The following is a 17,326-nucleotide window of genomic DNA, read 5'->3' as shown; positions in this document are numbered from 1 at the left end:
TGGTCCTCTTGCAAAAACAAAAATAGGTAACCAATATCTATTAACAATTATGTGTATATCAACTCGTTTTCAGGGGTTATTTCACTAATAAAATATTAAGACTAGAACTATCGTTAAGGTCTTAACAAAACTTTACTGCTTAGTCAGGATTCTGTCAGCCATTCGATCAGACCAGGGTTCAAATTTTATGTCTGATCTATTCCAACGAGTAATGAGTGAAAGGTCTATCAAGCAATACAAACCCAATGTTTACCACCCAAAATCACAGGGATTCTTCAGCGCTTTCATCAAACTACAAGTATAAGGTCTATGATGAAAAAATTTTGTTATGACTACAAAAAAGATTTAAACACTTATCAAATTTGGTCACATTATTAATACTAACTCACAATATTTATACTAAATTACATCTAAGCAGATAAACAAGGCATTTTTAAACTCCCTATTTTCTACTCTCCACTCAAGTTTCTTATTGTTATGAAGTAATTATTGAAATTGTCTGAAATGTATATAGTCTAAGCAATATATGAGTTACACATTTTAAGGCTGTATTTTATTAAAACGATTTTCAATTTTTTTGTCAAATTTTTTACACATTTTTTTCAATTTCTGAGAAATGTGTGTGATGTTAAAAGATAAGAGAAAGAAAAACAAAAAATAAAATTCTAAATTTCTATGAGAAAAATCTTTTTTGGCTACACCACAAAAACTTAATTTATATTATTTATAGTTGAAACTATTTTTATTTGGAAAATGTTTTTGTTTCTATTAATAAAACCCAAAACAATTTATAAAAATCAGATTAGCACAGTTAAAAATTGATTATGAAATAAAAGGATATTGATACACTCTGAAAAATAATAAAAGTTTTGTTGTCTAGTGACATGTAGTTGTGAAAATAAATTTAATTTACCATAGCTTTCCGGTTACAGTTCAGAGAGAGGACACTGTCTAGTTGTATCTCATTTTCTTCTGTTAACACAGGTGGCATGCTGACAATAAGAATATTTAAAAATAAATTAATATTTCTTATTAAGTTTTGTAATATTTTGTAGAAGATGAGGAGCAGTCATTATTATATAACATCAGATGAACAAATTAAAATGCAGATCAATTGTACAAAGAGAAATTAATCACAATGTTATCTTTTCCTCTTGTATCCTCAGGAAATGCACAATTAAACAGTTGTCAATCAGAATTGTGATCAAGTTGTAGCCACAGAAGCACTTTATAAATAATGTAGTAGATTTCTAGGATTATGTGATAATATTTACTATGAATGCTTGAAAGTTGTTTAAAAAAATCAATCTAAATACAGACTTTAACAGGGCAATGCAGAATTTGATGATTTAAAAAGATGAAAATGTAAGCAGAACATTTTCATCTTTTGTCAAAAAATCTTTTACATGTCTTAAGATCATGATCATGCTCTTCCAGTATTATTACATGTCTTAAGCATAAAGTACAAATCTAAAAAAAAAAAAAAAAGATTCAAATTCTACACATAAATGAGATGTTGGCTGATATGGGAGCACATTCTAGTAAATATGAAGATTATAATCCTGTTTCAACAGGATGATTCTAATATTTTGGAAGATAAAACCTACATGTGATGTTATTGAACAAAAAAAGACAATATAGCACACTCATTCACAATGTTCAATGGGCCGTCCGAGTAAGAAATAAATTCTTAAAGACTCAGATTGAAACGTATAAAAACATGTGACAATGAACAAAATCTAATAAACATTTAGAAATTATACATTTAGATGTGATTGCATAAGCATAAACAATTTAAGTACATTTTATGCTCTTGTGCAGCAAAAGAATAAATTTTAAACAGTATTTATATAGACAGTCAAGAAATTGTAAACAGTATTTATATAGACAGTCAAGAGAAATATTGGTGTATAATTTTTATTATAAAATTTTAATCAGTACGTATATTAATATAATTTTCATAAAATTTTCTAGCAATAAAATTCAATTAACATATAGAAATTATGCTTTATTTAGCTAAAGATATGAAACTTAAATGTATGTATTTTGAAATAGTTGAGGAAACTGATTTTACAAGATTTAAAAGAATCTAAAGGTGACCAATAATTGCAGTTAAAATCAAAGGATTGGCTGCAAAAATGATTGGGCAGTGGGTGATAAAAAAAAGAAATATTACTCTTTTCATTAAAAGAGATATTGAAGCATTTGCACTCATAATTTATAAAAACAAAACAAAATGGTAAACAAGTGGGTTCTAGAATGCTCCATACTGAGTGATATAATAAGAATATTAATTAATATTTTCTAAATGTACATGTGTAGGGGACTAGGATATATAAATACCCCAATCCCGTTACAAGAGAATAATGAAACGAATGAGGAATTGAAGGAAACAAAGGCTCAGTTAGTGGATAAGATAAACGTGGTTTATTTGCTATTGAAAGAAATGAACGTTTTAGTTACAATATGTCCGCGCGTATGTGGCCAATGTTCGTTGCAGGACTGGTGTTGTTGCAAGAAAGGAAATGTGTTTTCATCTCAAGTTCGGGTCACTATTGTTTGTTCGCGCGTGGGAAGAGAAATAATTGTTGTAGGAAAATTGAGAATAGTAGTCCAGCGTGTGTATGCATTGATAAGGAATTAACTTCTGTGGGGGTAGTATAATTAAACAAAGCGTACTTATCTTTTCAGACGACGGGGGTGGTAAGTGGCGGCCAGTCGTGCTACTTCGGTGATATGTGTCAGGCTTTTAACTGGAGAGCGACGACTACATTTATCAAGCTAGCAGCGCGGCGTTTTTGCCTCCTGTGTTTTTCTTCTTTTTCTTCTTTGGTTTGTGTAAGATAGGCATTGTTAGAACTGAAGGCGTCTCGGCTTATAACGTGAGAGCGGAGTTGGCTTCAGTTCACTGGTGCCTTATTTCTTCTTCTTCTTCTTCATCTCTTTAGGTCGGGTGGAAGAATGTCTGTGCGTTCACTGACGCAGCTGGGCGAATCTCCTTTTCTTTTCTTTTTCTTCTTCATTTCTTTAGGTCGGGTGGAAGACTGTCCGTGCGTTCACTGACGCAGCTAGGCGAATCTCTCTTCTCTTTCTTTCTGGTCCCCTCCTTTTATAGTCGTAAACCGGCTTCCAGCGGCTGTGATAATTTAGGCCTTTATTTTCGGCGGGGAGCTCTGCCATTGGTTCATAATTCTTTTTATGGTTTCTTATTTTTCTTTTTCCAAACGGAAGCGATGCGTGGAGCCATGTGCAAACGACGATTTTTTATTTTGTCTCTTATGCTGGAGACGTTAGCATCCGGTTGGCATGTTCCCACACACATCGCCACCCGAAATAGCGGAGCTATTCCGAGAGTGCCCGAGAGGATTTTGGTGGATGGGTTGGTTGGTTGGTTGGTTGGTTCGTTGGTTGGTTCGTTGGTTTGTTGGTTGGTTGGTTGGTTGGTTGGTTGGTTGGTTCGTTGGTTCGTTGGTGGGTTGGTTCGTTGGTTGGTTCGTTGGTTGGTTCGTTGGTTGGTTCGTTGGTGGGTTGGTTCGTTGGTTGGTTGGTTTGTTTGTTGGTTCGTTGGTGGGTTAGTTTGTTGGTTGGTTCACCATTTATGACTCGGAGGGTTTTTTTTTTTTTTTTTTTTTTTTTTGGATAGTTTCATTTAGAAGAGGTAAAGTGTTCCTAGAATGTTTGTAGGTGTGTATGCATGCTTCGTTCAACATCATCCATCTCATTTAAATAAAGGGGCGGGGTCACCATATTTGTAGGGGACTAGGATATATAAATACCCCAATCCCGTTACAAGAGAATAATGAAACGAATGAGGAATTGAAGGAAACAAAGGCTCAGTTAATGGATAAGATAAAGGTCGTTTATTTGCTATTGAAAGAAATGAATGTTTTAGTTATGATGTGTCCGAGCGTATGTAACCAATGCTCGTTGCAGGACTGGTGTTGTTGCAAAAAGGAGGAGATGTGTTTTCATCTCAAGTTCGGGTCACTATTGTTTGTTCGCGCGTGGGAAGAGAAATAATTGTTGTAGGAAAATTGAGAATAGTAGTCCAGCGTGTGTATGCATTGATAAGGAATTAACTTCTGTGGGGGTAGTATAATTAAACAAAGCGTACTTATCTTTTCAGACGACGGGGGTGGTAAGTGGCGGCCAGTCGTGCTACTTCGGTGATATGTGTCAGGCTTTTAACTGGAGAGCGACGACTACATTTATCAAGCTAGCAGCGCGGCGTTTTTGCCTCCTGTGTTTTTCTTCTTTTTCTTCTTTGGTTTGTGTAAGATAGGCATTGTTAGAACTGAAGGCGTCTCGGCTTATAACGTGAGAGCGGAGTTGGCTTCAGTTCACTGGTGCCTTATTTCTTCTTCTTCTTCTTCATCTCTTTAGGTCGGGTGGAAGAATGTCTGTGCGTTCACTGACGCAGCTGGGCGAATCTCCTTTTCTTTTCTTTTTCTTCTTCATTTCTTTAGGTCGGGTGGAAGACTGTCCGTGCGTTCACTGACGCAGCTAGGCGAATCTCTCCTTTTCTTTTCTTTTTTTTCTTCATTTCTTTAGGTCGGGTGGAAGACTGTCCGTGCGTTCACTGACGCAGCTAGGCGAATCTCTCTTCTCTTTCTTTCTGGTCCCCTCCTTTTATAGTCGTAAACCGGCTTCCAGCGGCTGTGATAATTTAGGCCTTTATTTTCGGCGGGGAGCTCTGCCATTGGTTCATAATTCTTTTTATGGTTTCTTATTTTTCTTTTTCCAAACGGAAGCGATGCGTGGAGCCATGTGCAAACGACGATTTTTTATTTTGTCTCTTATGCTGGAGACGTTAGCATCCGGTTGGCATGTTCCCACACATGCACCATTTCTGAGGCTGTAGTATACATACAACTGCATATTTCGTTACCTACCATGGACGCTTGACAACAGGATCTTGATAAGTGAGCATTGTATATCTCAGTTACAAAGTAGACATTTGATTTGCAACACACCACTGATGGATAGTCCGGGAGATATAATCACTTGGCTGGTCATAACAAACCTTATCATACACCTCCAAACACCTGGGTGCCCAGCGTTGCCCAGGTGTTTGGAGGTGCGTGTTGAGCAAAAAAAAAAGTGGTAGTAGGCAGGGAGGCTCTAACCTGTACCGCAAAGGAGGAAAAGAGCATGAAAAAAAAACAAAAAAACGTTACCTCTTTGCCGTTGCATCCATCACCAAACCAGAAATGGCAAAGGTAAGGCTAGTCAATCAAAGAGGGGATGACTTTTGAAAATATTGGAAAAAAAGGCGACCTCTCCTTGTAGAAAAGTGCCTAGTTGAGGATGAAGGAATTAATATTTTTGGTCAATTTTTTTATATTTGTCGTCCAAAAGGTCATGCTTCAAAACAATACAAATCTCGCGAAAATCCGTCGCCTCTGTTAAAAGTTTTAGGCAGACTTACAAACATATATACATTTAAACAGACAAGTGAGGCTTATAGTAGGGTCAATCATTTAAAAGAAAAACAATTCAATATGGCTGTTTTATCTTCTTGACATTCTAAAGTACTTGAGCTGAATAAACTATGATGTGATGATTGGGAAGTGATTCCTATGAACACTAAAATGCAAATTGCTTACACTCTTCCCTTCCCCCACTTTGTTGGAATTCACTTTCCTCCTCACTTACCAAAGCAATCAAGTCTTAACATGAAGGTGTTAAAGCCCCCCCCCCATAATAACAGCCAATACAAAGTTGGAAACTACTTAAAGTGAGAAAACAGGCAGCCAAAACTATTTAGATGTCACCAAGCCCAAAGAAAAAGAGCTCAAAAACGCATTCTCTACAAACCATCCTGTGCACTTTTGGGCTGAGAATGGCAGAAGGAAAAGGACTCCATGACTCACAGTCAAGCTCCATCTGCAGATGCACTATAATAACAAAAGTAACACATTTACATGATGCCACGCTTCCAAATACACAAATATGTACATGAATATTTTGACATATAACTTCAATTCACTCAAGCTCACCTAAACATGCATTGAACTATGAACATTTTCATTACTGAAAAATAACTTTTATATTTGGTTTCTTGTGTAAAGATGTTTTATTATGAAACTAGATATTTCTCTCATTTCTCTTTTAGAAAAGTCTATTTACTTGTTACCTGGTGACACTTTTATTATTTCAATTCAATGTTTTATTTTATTTGTGTATATATATATATATATATATATACAAGGTGTCGTCAATAAGTTTTCAGACATTTTTTATACAGGCATTTAAAATTATTATAGGCTTTTGAAAATTCAGTATATTATTGCTATCTACATGAGATGACTGACCAATTTATATGATCTCAGTTTCAAGTGAACAGCTACAGCAAGAATTGGAACACACTCTGTGAAAGCTGGTGAATTTCAAAAATGCAATCAAGACTTGAGCACACTTTAGAAGAATGATATGCAATAAATTTCTATTTTGAATTTAGAAAAAATGCCACAGAAACATATGAAATGCTTCAGTTTGCTTTTGAATTATTTTGCATGAATTGGGCATCAGTTTTTGAGTGGCATAAGAGATTCAAGAAAGGCAGGCAGTCTGTGAGGTATGATGAGAAGTGTGGGAGGAGTAATGAAAGTCAGAACACCAGAGTTGATTGGCCAAATAAAGAATTTCATGAAAAAGGAACATTGTATATCGATAGAGACAATAAGTGCACATCTTATGTTATCCACAGCACTGAACAACAGTGGGACAGAGAGATGATTGGTGTTTTTCATGATCCTGGCCATAATATGAATGGTGGTGTGGATGTAACAACTGAATGAGAATCTTTTGCTGATCGGGATCTGATCGTATTCTTCAAGCATCAATTCATGGTTAAGATAAAAAGTGCACAAAGCTGTGCCAAGTTACAGTACATTTTCCCCACCTGAGCATAACATACACAGTTCCAGATCATGTTGGACCCCAAACCACTTGAGGTAAGCCCTTTGTTTAGTTTAGGTTCCTAGCTAGTCGAGTGAATACCCACACTCCAGTTTTTCTTTTCCTCCCTGTGTGACCTTGACACGTGGTCTTACACGACCTTGAACCTCTGATCGCGGCCCAGTTATGATCTTAACCCTGGGTCGATTCCCAATTATGACTATCCTAGTCACCGGGTAATTAATTATGTCGACTGGCCAACCAGGTCTGCCAACCGTTGGTACGTCGCGTCACCCAGTGAGTCCTCATCTAGGCGTTGGAGGACCCTTCTCGGTTGCACGGTCCTCAAGGCCTGTTCTTCTTGATCGTCTAGTTGGTCGTCCTGTTGACTGGGTGTTTGTTGACGGGAACGGGGTCGCAAGTGGCAAGTAAAAGAATTAAAATTACATGGAACAACAGCACATCAGCAAACAAACTCCGGAGGTTGGTTGATATATAATGTATTTAGGAAATTCATAAATGATTATCTACAGACATATGTACAATTGAAGATTAAATGGAAGCAAGCAATTAGATTTGTGAATGAGCTTCTTGTTGCTGAAATACTCGGTCGGAGTCGCGGACCGTTGTAATTATCGTTAAGGTGTTCTGGCTGGTCTCTTCCTAGGTCCTCTGGATTCTATTAAGTTGCAAATTGAGCTCTCTGGCGACCAGCGAGGGGGAGAGAGAAGTTGGGTGGCTGGAGTCCTCTACCGAGACCTTATCTCTGTCTCTCCAGAGATCTCTCTCTGCCGAATCTTTCTGATTAAATCGAGTTTTACAGATCTTATATAGTAAAACCTTTGAATAATGACGACGCCTACGTTCGTCTTCGACCAATCAAATTGATGGATAACAATCCACCTGATTCCTTCTCATTGGTCAATTTGGCCTGGGGCAGGTATTATTTTTCCGCCCCCAATTTCCAAAATCAAATTGACTCCTCCCCAACTTGTCTGACCCCGCCTTCTTTATAAAGGTTTTTTCCCATCAACTCATAATCAGAGGAAATATTATTGTTTAGCTTGTAATAGATCACCAGCTTTCATCTATTTAAAAATATCCATTTGATATTCTTTCCCCTTAGAATTTAATTGTTCTGTCAACATTCCGACAAAATATGTTATGGAAAACCGAAAAATCTCTTGATCTAAATTTCAAATGGCTTTATCATAGTCACCGAATCATTCAATATTTGATTCGAAAAAAACATTCTTTGAAGCCGACAATTGCGTGTGTTAAATTTTAACTCCAAAGAATCTATTTATCTTTTTGTTTTGACCTTGTCACAAATATATTTTGTGAGGCCAACAATTACGTGTGTGTGTGTGTGTGTGTGTGTGTCTCAGATCAAAAACGATCCGACATTTCAAAGCTCTGATTCGGAATTTGTCACCGTCGCTCGACTTGAAACAAAACGTATGTTTTTTTGAAGTTGTCATTCTGTCCCTTTTGGCTAAAGCATTTATTATTGTTTTAAGTGATCTGTCGCTTTGAAGTTTAGCGGCGATTACTATTTTTATCCCCCGACCGTATGGTATCTTAACAACAAGATTTTGATACATAAAAATATTAACTAAAAAAAATTATTTTTTCTTTTGTAACCGGTGTTTGCCCGGGATTGATTATCACATTTAACAAAAACGTCACATCGACCCTACTGATCTGATGTGGCCCCTCTTTGGTGTTACACCTGGCCGTCCCACTAATGGAATGATATCATATACCTCCTAACTCCCCTACTTATCCCCCCCACCGTCTAGAATTCAGTCCCATTTAGAGATTAATGTGCTTATTTTCGGCTGCACCAAGCTGAAAAACAGTGGGTGGTCTACTATCTAGAAAAAATCTGACGTTAAATTTGAACTCAACCTCAGATCAAAAATCTCAAACTCAAATCCAACTGTTCTCTTCTCTCTGCACTTTCCACACTGACCCCCAAAATAAAGAAGACGGCTCTTTTATAGAGAGACCCAATCACATTTCATTTGCATACCCCCTCCCCCCTCTTGTCACATCACGTGATTTTCAGTCCATAAATACCAGGCGGCCATTTTTATTTTCTCTTTTTTTTCTTTCCTAACACGAGCCGCACGATGCATGAGGTAAGGTTCTTTACCTTTAACCACACGCCCCCTTGATCTCTAAGATCAATAATAAGTATCATAGTCTGCCATCCATGCTGGGCGTCTTCATTCACGGTGCGATCGTCGAAGAGGCACTTCAACATCAGCATCAACCTCCCCTTCCTCTGATGGCAAGGAGACTCTATCTAAAATGTGACGAGGCATTCCATCAATCGCTACCTTGTTTTTGGAGAGTACTTTAGTCACTGTACCTTTTCACCAGCAAGTCGTGCAACAAGAATTGGGTGGTTTCACCAACTGCGATGTCCACGCAGGCCTGTTCTTCTCTGTGTGTTACAGCCAATGGATGTCGCCATTCATAAGAAAAAATAGACCGGTGCGGCACTGAATTTTTGTCTTGACCAGCCTTCGGCGTAATATTGTACCAAAAAATTGCTTCTTGGGGCAAAATCTGGCTTCTTGATGCCACAGCTTTTATAGTGTGATTGTGCCTCTCTATAATTCCATTTCCACTTAGACGGTATGCAGCTGTAAAATATAGCCCCATATTCCACTTCGCACATAAGTCTCTAAAAACTTCCGAGCGGAAAGACGTACCATTATCCACCAACACCTCTTCTACTGGCCCTCTTTCCATAAAAACCTCCTCGACAACTCTTTACCTCTTCTGCTGTTTCATTCTTGATTTTCCGCCATATCGCTACTCTCTCAGGCCCACAATCAATCATAGTTACATGCGGTTCATGTTGATAATGTGTGATGTCAATGGCCAATCTCCGCCTATTCTCTTCAACATGCAGTTCCCCTTTTTCATGTCTAGCCGGTGCAGGGTCGATTGATTGGAATTCCCTACATTGTTCCACCACCTTTTCGACGTCTTGCATTGTGACGTGCAGGTTTACTTTTCTTGCCAGGTAAAGGGTCTGTTCCTTTCCAAAATGATGCAGGTCTTTTAAATTCTCTACTGCACAACATGCTGGAGCCCTGTCTCTTTCCTTGTGTAGCCAGGCTTTCTTGACTCTTGTCAGCCCATCTGCTTTATTTTTTGTGACGGAACTAAAGTAATAGTTACCTTTAGTTTGAATTCTCGAACCAAGTCTCCCAGCGCTCCAAGTCTACGCTTGATAAGCATCTCCATTGCTCCTTTTGTTTTGATCCGCTTATCACCAGACAGCTCCGATTTAATCCACGACACCACTGTTGAAGAGTCTGTTTTAACGTTCACTATCTGTAGCCCCCATTTTAGAGCCAGATTGATGCCTTCCATCACAGCATCGAGTTCCGCAACATTGATATGGGCGCTATCATCCTTTTTGCGTAGCCAAGCAGCATCTTCAACAGCCACTTCTCCTATTTCCAATAATACCCCTAATGCTACACTGCTAGCATCAGTCCATATCACCTCTTCATGGCCCTCCTTTACATGCCATTCTCCTTTCACAGGGTCCATTTTTTTCACCTGCAATGACTTGTATTATGAGAAGCACTTCTTGATCAACTGCATCTTCTCAACTGTCTGTCCCAGTCTGCCTTTTAATAAAACTGCACGCAGTTCGCAGCCATCCAGCTATTGGGTAGTGGCCAACCAGCCACATATAGAGAAAAGCTCTCTCTTGGCTAGGTCAACCTTGGCTTCAGGGATCTCATTTCCTCTCCCAAACATCAATTTTCCTGCCTTATTGTTCTGTAGCCGAAATCCCAAAGCCATTCCGTTTTCCAGTGACTCAGGCGGTTTTGTTGTCAGTCCATATGCTTTGATATGTTCTCTCACCCTTTCCGCAATCACCTCTGTTTCGTCCACTAGTACATTGTCGATGTAAGAGCAGGTGCCTCTCTTCACTGCATCGTTTTTGGCCAACACTGTCTTAAGAACTGCCGTCATTATCTTTGGTGCGGAGTTCAGACCAAATCCTAATCTGGTCAGACAATAAACTTGACCTTTGTACTCTACCAATTGATACTTCCACAATTTCTCATCCACATGAAGTTGAAGGTAGGCTGACTTCAAGTCCACAATTTTAGTTGCCTGCTTCATCCTCCTCCATTTCCTTACGACTTCTTCACACACGTCGATTCCATCCTTTGTGTGACGAGCGACAAACTTGTTCAGCTCACAGAAATACAACACTGGCCTAACTTTCTTCTTAATAGGTTAGACCACAGCCATGAGTGGCAAAATTCCTTCAACTTTCCCTGACCACGGCATTAATATTCCTTCATCTATCCCTCTCTCAATTTCTTTTTCAAACTGCGGCTTCGCAGCTCCTTTCAGTGTGCTTTTTAGCAGCTGACCCAATTCATCAATACAGGTGGCTCTGCGGTTCATCGCCATTCTACTACCCATTTTTCACCATCGAAACAGGCTCGATCAATTCCTGCAACAAGTCTATCCAGCACGATCACTCTTAGTCGCAATGGCATATTCCTTACTACAATCTCCGCATCGGCCTCTCCACAGCATTCCACTTCTCTGCCATCCACTGCTCTAACGTTGCTGGTTCCATTCCAAGAGTTGGCGACGCTCGTAGTAATAAGTGTTGTTGTACATCCAGTATCAACAAGAGCTCTAGCCCTCCTTCCATTGATTGTGATCACTAATTGTGGCAACAAACTCTCATACTGTTCAGTATAAAAGGGGTGACTACTGGTGCAATAGCACCCCTTTACTCGTTTCCTGGAAGCGAAGGGCAATTCCTGCTAATGTGCCCTACTTGGCCACACCGAAAACAGATAATGTCTGGCCGTGGCTCCCTACAGTCTCTCATCAGGTGTGGTCCTTAACATCGAAAGCATTTACCGGTAAATCCACGGCCTTGCTTCATCATTGGTCGCTCCTTTCTGCTTGCCACAGCAGCCGCGTCCGCCCCCAGCTCACCGGGCTGTTTCGACCAAACACTTGTAGATTAACATTTAATACTTTTCAAATTTCAACAAATCTAAGGATAGAAAATAAAGTGGAGCAGTTCATTCTAAATCTTCTCTGGTGTCAAAAGTTTAGGCAATAGGAGAAGAAGAGAGAGTTTGAATGTCTACTAGACACTATTCTTGAGTGTCTTCAATCTGTATGAGGATACTTCCGTCCACATGTAAACCTCGACCAAACAGTCAAAATAACAAAGTGTAAGTGCAGATCAATTGGGTATAGCTAACACTGGTTTATGTGAGGAATGGTGCACCTTCTCCAAGTGCTGCTGCATCTAGTATCAGCTTTAAACTGAATGTTACACTAGACCAGATGAATTCTTATCCTGGAACCCATTAAGAGGAAGAGATCAGAAGAAAGTTATACTATAAAATAGTTAACTACTTGATTGGAGAGATGAACATTAATGTTCTTCATTTCTTTACTAACTGAACATTTGAAAGGCAGAGGAGAATCTTTATTAAAACATTTGGATATCTATATATTTCATCTAAGGATCAAATGTTAGCTCTTGATTTCTAAGAACTTATTAAAGTAAATAAACAGAAAGTTAAAGATTTAATGAGAAATCCTCAGACTATGATTGAAATGAATGTACCAAAAATTCCATATGTGCAAACTGAATCTTCCAAAATGGCAAAAAAAAAAAAAATAAATAAATGTTACAAAGTTAATACACACACAAGATTGTCTTCTTTAAAGAAACCAGGAGACACAATCTCAAAATAAAAAGTTATGCTAAGATAAGGGGGAAAACGTACTTGAAACCAAAATCTTTTCACAATATTGCAATTTTGACCAAATGGCTGGCAAACAAGACCTTGCCTCATTATGAAGAAGTCATAAATCAATTGTACCAAAAAATAAATCAAAACTATAAATTTCAACAAATGAATAAAAAAAAACATTAAATCAATGATAATCAATACTAAAACAGCTGCAGCCAATCATAAATCAATGATAGTCAAACATCAAACCTAAAATTCAGTATTTCTGTACAAACAAATACAGAAAAGATGAAAACTGTTATCAACGAGGTCACCACACAAAATAGTTTTAGTATCATAACAAAATGGAAATAAAAAAATAAGAAAGAATATCATAAAAGTAAAATGGAGATTACTATTCAAAATAAAAACAAGTAAAAAACACTAAAGATTTTCAAAAGGAAAAGCTGAAAAAGAAGAAAATTTTGACATGTATGTTTGATAGTATATTTAGAAGAATATTTTGACATGTATGTTTGATAGGATATTTAGAAGAACATTTTGACATGTATGTTTGATAGGATATTTAGAAGAACATTTTGACATGTATGTTTGATAGGAAATTTAGAAGAACATTTTGACATGTATGTTTGATAGGATATTTAGAAGAAAATTTTGACATGTATGTTTGATAGGATATTTAGAAGAAAATGAAATCAAAATTGACAGCTTCACTTATATATAATGTGTCCAGATATCTAAGAAACTAACTATTGATGTGGCCGCCTTCTGAAAAGAACCAATGTTTTGGCAAGTTGTAGCAAATTTATTCGAAGTCATTACAAGTATTTGCCATGTTTTTAAAAGAACTTTTGAAGGTAGGAAGGCAAATTCCTTGTCTTTGAGCTTCTTAACTATGTGAATTCAACTCCCTTTCTAAAACTTCTCTCTTAGGCCACCTAACACTATGAGAGGGGAACTATCTCCAAACTTCTTTTTCAAAATACTTATTGTTCTGTACATCCCTATATCCATGGACAATATGGATTCATCTGGCTTATATAATGCCAGACATTTCTACCTTCAAGCAGAGAGTACACTCATAGTTTAATTGCTTGCAGTGAACCCCAAGACTCTTTCACCTTAAAATTGTAACCCTTTAAACTGAACCACAACATTGGCGATGAGAGGATTTCCAAAAAGGACCCACAAGAATCTCTTTTTCATAAACGACCAACTTTTATTCAACAAACATTATTTTTTTCTATCTTCTTTGAAAATACAAAGATTGGCATCAAAATGGTTTTTCAACGAGACAAAAAGCGACCTTGGAAAAGTTTCTTTTTCAAAACCCGAGAGTAGAAAAAACATTTTAATTACTGTGACCTTAAAAAATTTTAATAGTTACATTAGTTAACACCCCTATATTCATAGACAATATAGATTCATCTGGGTTATATAATGCCAGACATTTCTACCTTCAAGCAGAGAGTACACTCATAGTTTAACCGCTCACAGTGAACACAACAATCTTTCACCTTATAATTGTGACCTCTTAAACTGGACCGCAACACTTATGCACTTACTAAGTATAATACTTAGTTTATTTTTTTTCTAAAGTAGAGTAGAAAAGGCATTGTGGATGCATTTTCAACAGCCCAGAACTCCCATTTCCTTTATTTTGTCCCTCAATACTCATCTCAAACAAATGAGCAATGTTTCTGACAAATGCTCCAGTTTTGGTAGGCAGTTTTATGCAAGAAGATTAGATTACTAAATTCTCTTCCTATTTCTATCCTTCCACAAAATCCACAACCTTGAAAAATCCCAACAAAAAAAATCAAGTGAAAACCCAGAACCACAACTTTCAACATAAATCCTCACTACAAGGTCTCCTTCTCTAACATCAGGAGTCAACATTTTAACCTTTCAGAGGTTGAAATACCATTATGGGAGACCAAACCTGACATGTTGTTCTTGTGTGATACTGGCATTAACTTAACTTCTTTCTTAGGTGATTTCTCCATCAAAGGCTATTCTAACTTTATATCCAAACCTGAGTCCCAAGATTGCCATAGACATTAAATATGTACCTACATTAAGAATACCTTCCTTTGTAACAGGGACATCTCCAAAGAATACCCAAATATCCCTACATGTACTTTAGAGTAGCACTTACAGCACATCATTTAGCATCCCAACAATGATGGAGTAACTATCTTTGAAAGTGTAGTGAATGAAGAGCAATCAGTAATTCCCTCACTATCCAACAAGGTAGAAGGTGGAACTGCTTGCCTGGGGATTCGCCTCCAACTCCACCTTAGAGCTAACAAACCACTCTCTCCCAAAGTTCCCTATGCAGATTGAAGCCATACTTTATATGAAAATCACTTCTGCTCATGTCCAGGTTATTATGAAAAAAAAACTTAGACACTTCCAAGGCATGTGGAACTGATCTCATCCCTACTATACTAATTAAGAAATGCTCAGCTGAGCTAGCCCCCATAATTTCTAAGCTCTACAATAAATACTGTTGAATCTTGCTTCTCTAATAGCTGGAAGATGGCCTCTGTGGTACCAGTATACAAGAATTCTGGTGAGAGAACTGACCCTCTCAATTATTGCCCTATCAGTTTCCTCCCCCTGTTCACTAAAATCTTTGAGAGCTTAATTAATCAAGCACTAGTTCACCACCTAGCAAAAGCAAATCTTTTTTCTGACAAACAGTATGGATTTAGGCAATGTCGTTCTACTACAGATATTTTAACAGTCATCTCAGAACGCATATACCATGCATTGGATAAGATGGGCAGAGCTCTTGATCTATCCAAGGCCTTTGACAAAGCCTGGCACAAAGGGCTGCTAATGAAAATTAAATACTATGGTATAACTGGACGTAAATATAATTAAATCCTTCTTAAACAATAGGACTATAATATTCCTAAATGACCATCCTGATAATATGTCCAAAATGGGTATATTTGCTGATGATACAATGCTCTATAACATGCATGAGGGAAGAACAGATGTACATAAATCTAAGACAATAGCAAACTCCTTAAAAAATGACCTTCAGACTATAGTGGAATGGGGTCGCAAATGGATGGTAACATTTAATACTAGTAAAACTAAGCTACTCTTTTTTGACAATTACAAGACGCCTCTCCAACCACCAATATCCATAAAATTCTACTTGAGAATTCTTCCTTCAAACTCTTCGGCTTAACATTCATGGACAATATGAACTGCAACAAACACATTGAGGGCATTGCGAAGGCTTCTGCAAGGTAGGTGGGTTCCTTCTATTGAGCTAGAAGACTACTCACACCTGAGAGTATCCTGTACCTCTACAAGACTACCATTCGCCCATGCATGGAATATTGTTGCCACATCTGGGCTGGTGCACGTACCACTAGTCTCTCCCTTTTGGATAGGGTCCAAAAAAAAGAGTCATACCCTGTCTGCTCATCCCTCAACCAACAAGTCTGTGGAGATTTCAATGTCCATTCAAACAAAACAGATGAAGGGAGATTTTGTTATGATTTTTCTCTTGCTTATAACCTAACACAGATTGTTAACAAACTCACTCGAGTACCCAATGCTGATAGACATTTGCAAATCTTTTAGATCTTTTTTTAACAATATGCTCTGAACAGTGCTCATCCTCAGTTCTGTCTCCACTAGGATCTGCTGATCACTCAGTTGTTTCAATAAAGATAAAAACAAAATATAACAAAGCCCCAAAATCTCTATCTATCAAACAGTGTATCAATACTCGATAGCTGACTGGGATAGTTTCCAAATGTTCATATCAGAACTACCCCTATGCTCCATGTTTATAAAGAATGCATGTGATACAGCATCTGACTTAACTGATTGGTTAACCATTGGTATAGACAGCTATATACCTTCCAAGGAATTCCAACAGAAACCAAAGAGTCAGCCATGGGACACTCTTGAGACCACTACTTTAATTGCTTTAAATGTAAAGATGTTTTCAAAATAAAATTGCCTATAGAACTGCCAGCAATCATTGTGAAAGGATTATAGAGTGTGAGAGAGTCAGATGCTGAGCTCATCAAGTCTAAAGTCAAAGAAAAGTGACTTTGCTCTTATTAGTTTTGATGAATAACAAAGTCCTGAACAGATTTGGGCCCTCTTTCTTGATCATAATCAACACGCCCAAGTTGCAACCGAATCTTGTACCCATTCTGGCAAAGCTGTTTAATTGATGCCCAAAGAAGAAATGCTTTCCAACACCTGCGAAAACCTCATTAGTATGCCCAGTATTTAAAATATTGAAGATTGATTTTCTGCATCTTAGTACAGTCATGAGTAAGTTGTTTGAATTTGTGTTAAATAGAGAAATTGTCAACTGTCTCAGGCAAAACAACTTCTTAGTGACAAGAAATATGGTTCCCATATCTACAGCTGATGTACTGACTGTAATTTCACATAGGATCAGTGAATCTATCAATGGAGGTTTCCCCTCCAGAGCAGTAGTTCTTGACATATCAAAGGCATTTGATAGGGTTTGGCATAAAGGTCTATTTCATCTGATTTCCAGCTATTGAATATGTGGGAAGTCTTCTCAACCATCAAATCTTTTCTCTCTGATAGAATTTTACAAGTAGTTGTCAATTGGCAGAAGTCTGAAACTCAAAGTATGA

The 17,326-nt window shown here is 37.6% G+C and overlaps 1 protein-coding gene and 1 long non-coding RNA gene across 4 annotated transcripts in view; one reads left to right on the top strand and one right to left on the bottom strand.

Moving 5' to 3' along the window:
• LOC145292012 (DNA (cytosine-5)-methyltransferase 3B-like) overlaps positions 1–17,326 on the bottom strand; it is a 667,010-nt gene that overhangs the window by 10,254 nt on the left and 639,430 nt on the right. For all 3 annotated transcript variants that reach the window (XM_080138008.1, XM_080138009.1, XM_080138010.1), the window contains one exon: positions 914–992. In XM_080138008.1, the coding sequence (XP_079994134.1) occupies positions 914–992 (79 nt within the window). The remainder of the gene's footprint in view (positions 1–913; positions 993–17,326) is intronic.
• LOC145292014 (uncharacterized) lies at positions 2,003–4,837 on the top strand. The gene is made up of 2 exons (XR_013869536.1): positions 2,003–4,466; positions 4,552–4,837. It is a non-coding gene; the product is annotated as an uncharacterized LOC145292014 (long non-coding RNA).

This window comes from Euprymna scolopes, chromosome 13 (genome assembly GCF_053919585.1).
Source record: "Euprymna scolopes isolate OS-2025 chromosome 13, ASM5391958v1, whole genome shotgun sequence".
Classification (NCBI taxonomy): domain Eukaryota; kingdom Metazoa; phylum Mollusca; class Cephalopoda; order Sepiida; family Sepiolidae; genus Euprymna; species Euprymna scolopes.
This window is presented reverse-complemented; position numbering and strand designations above follow the sequence as displayed.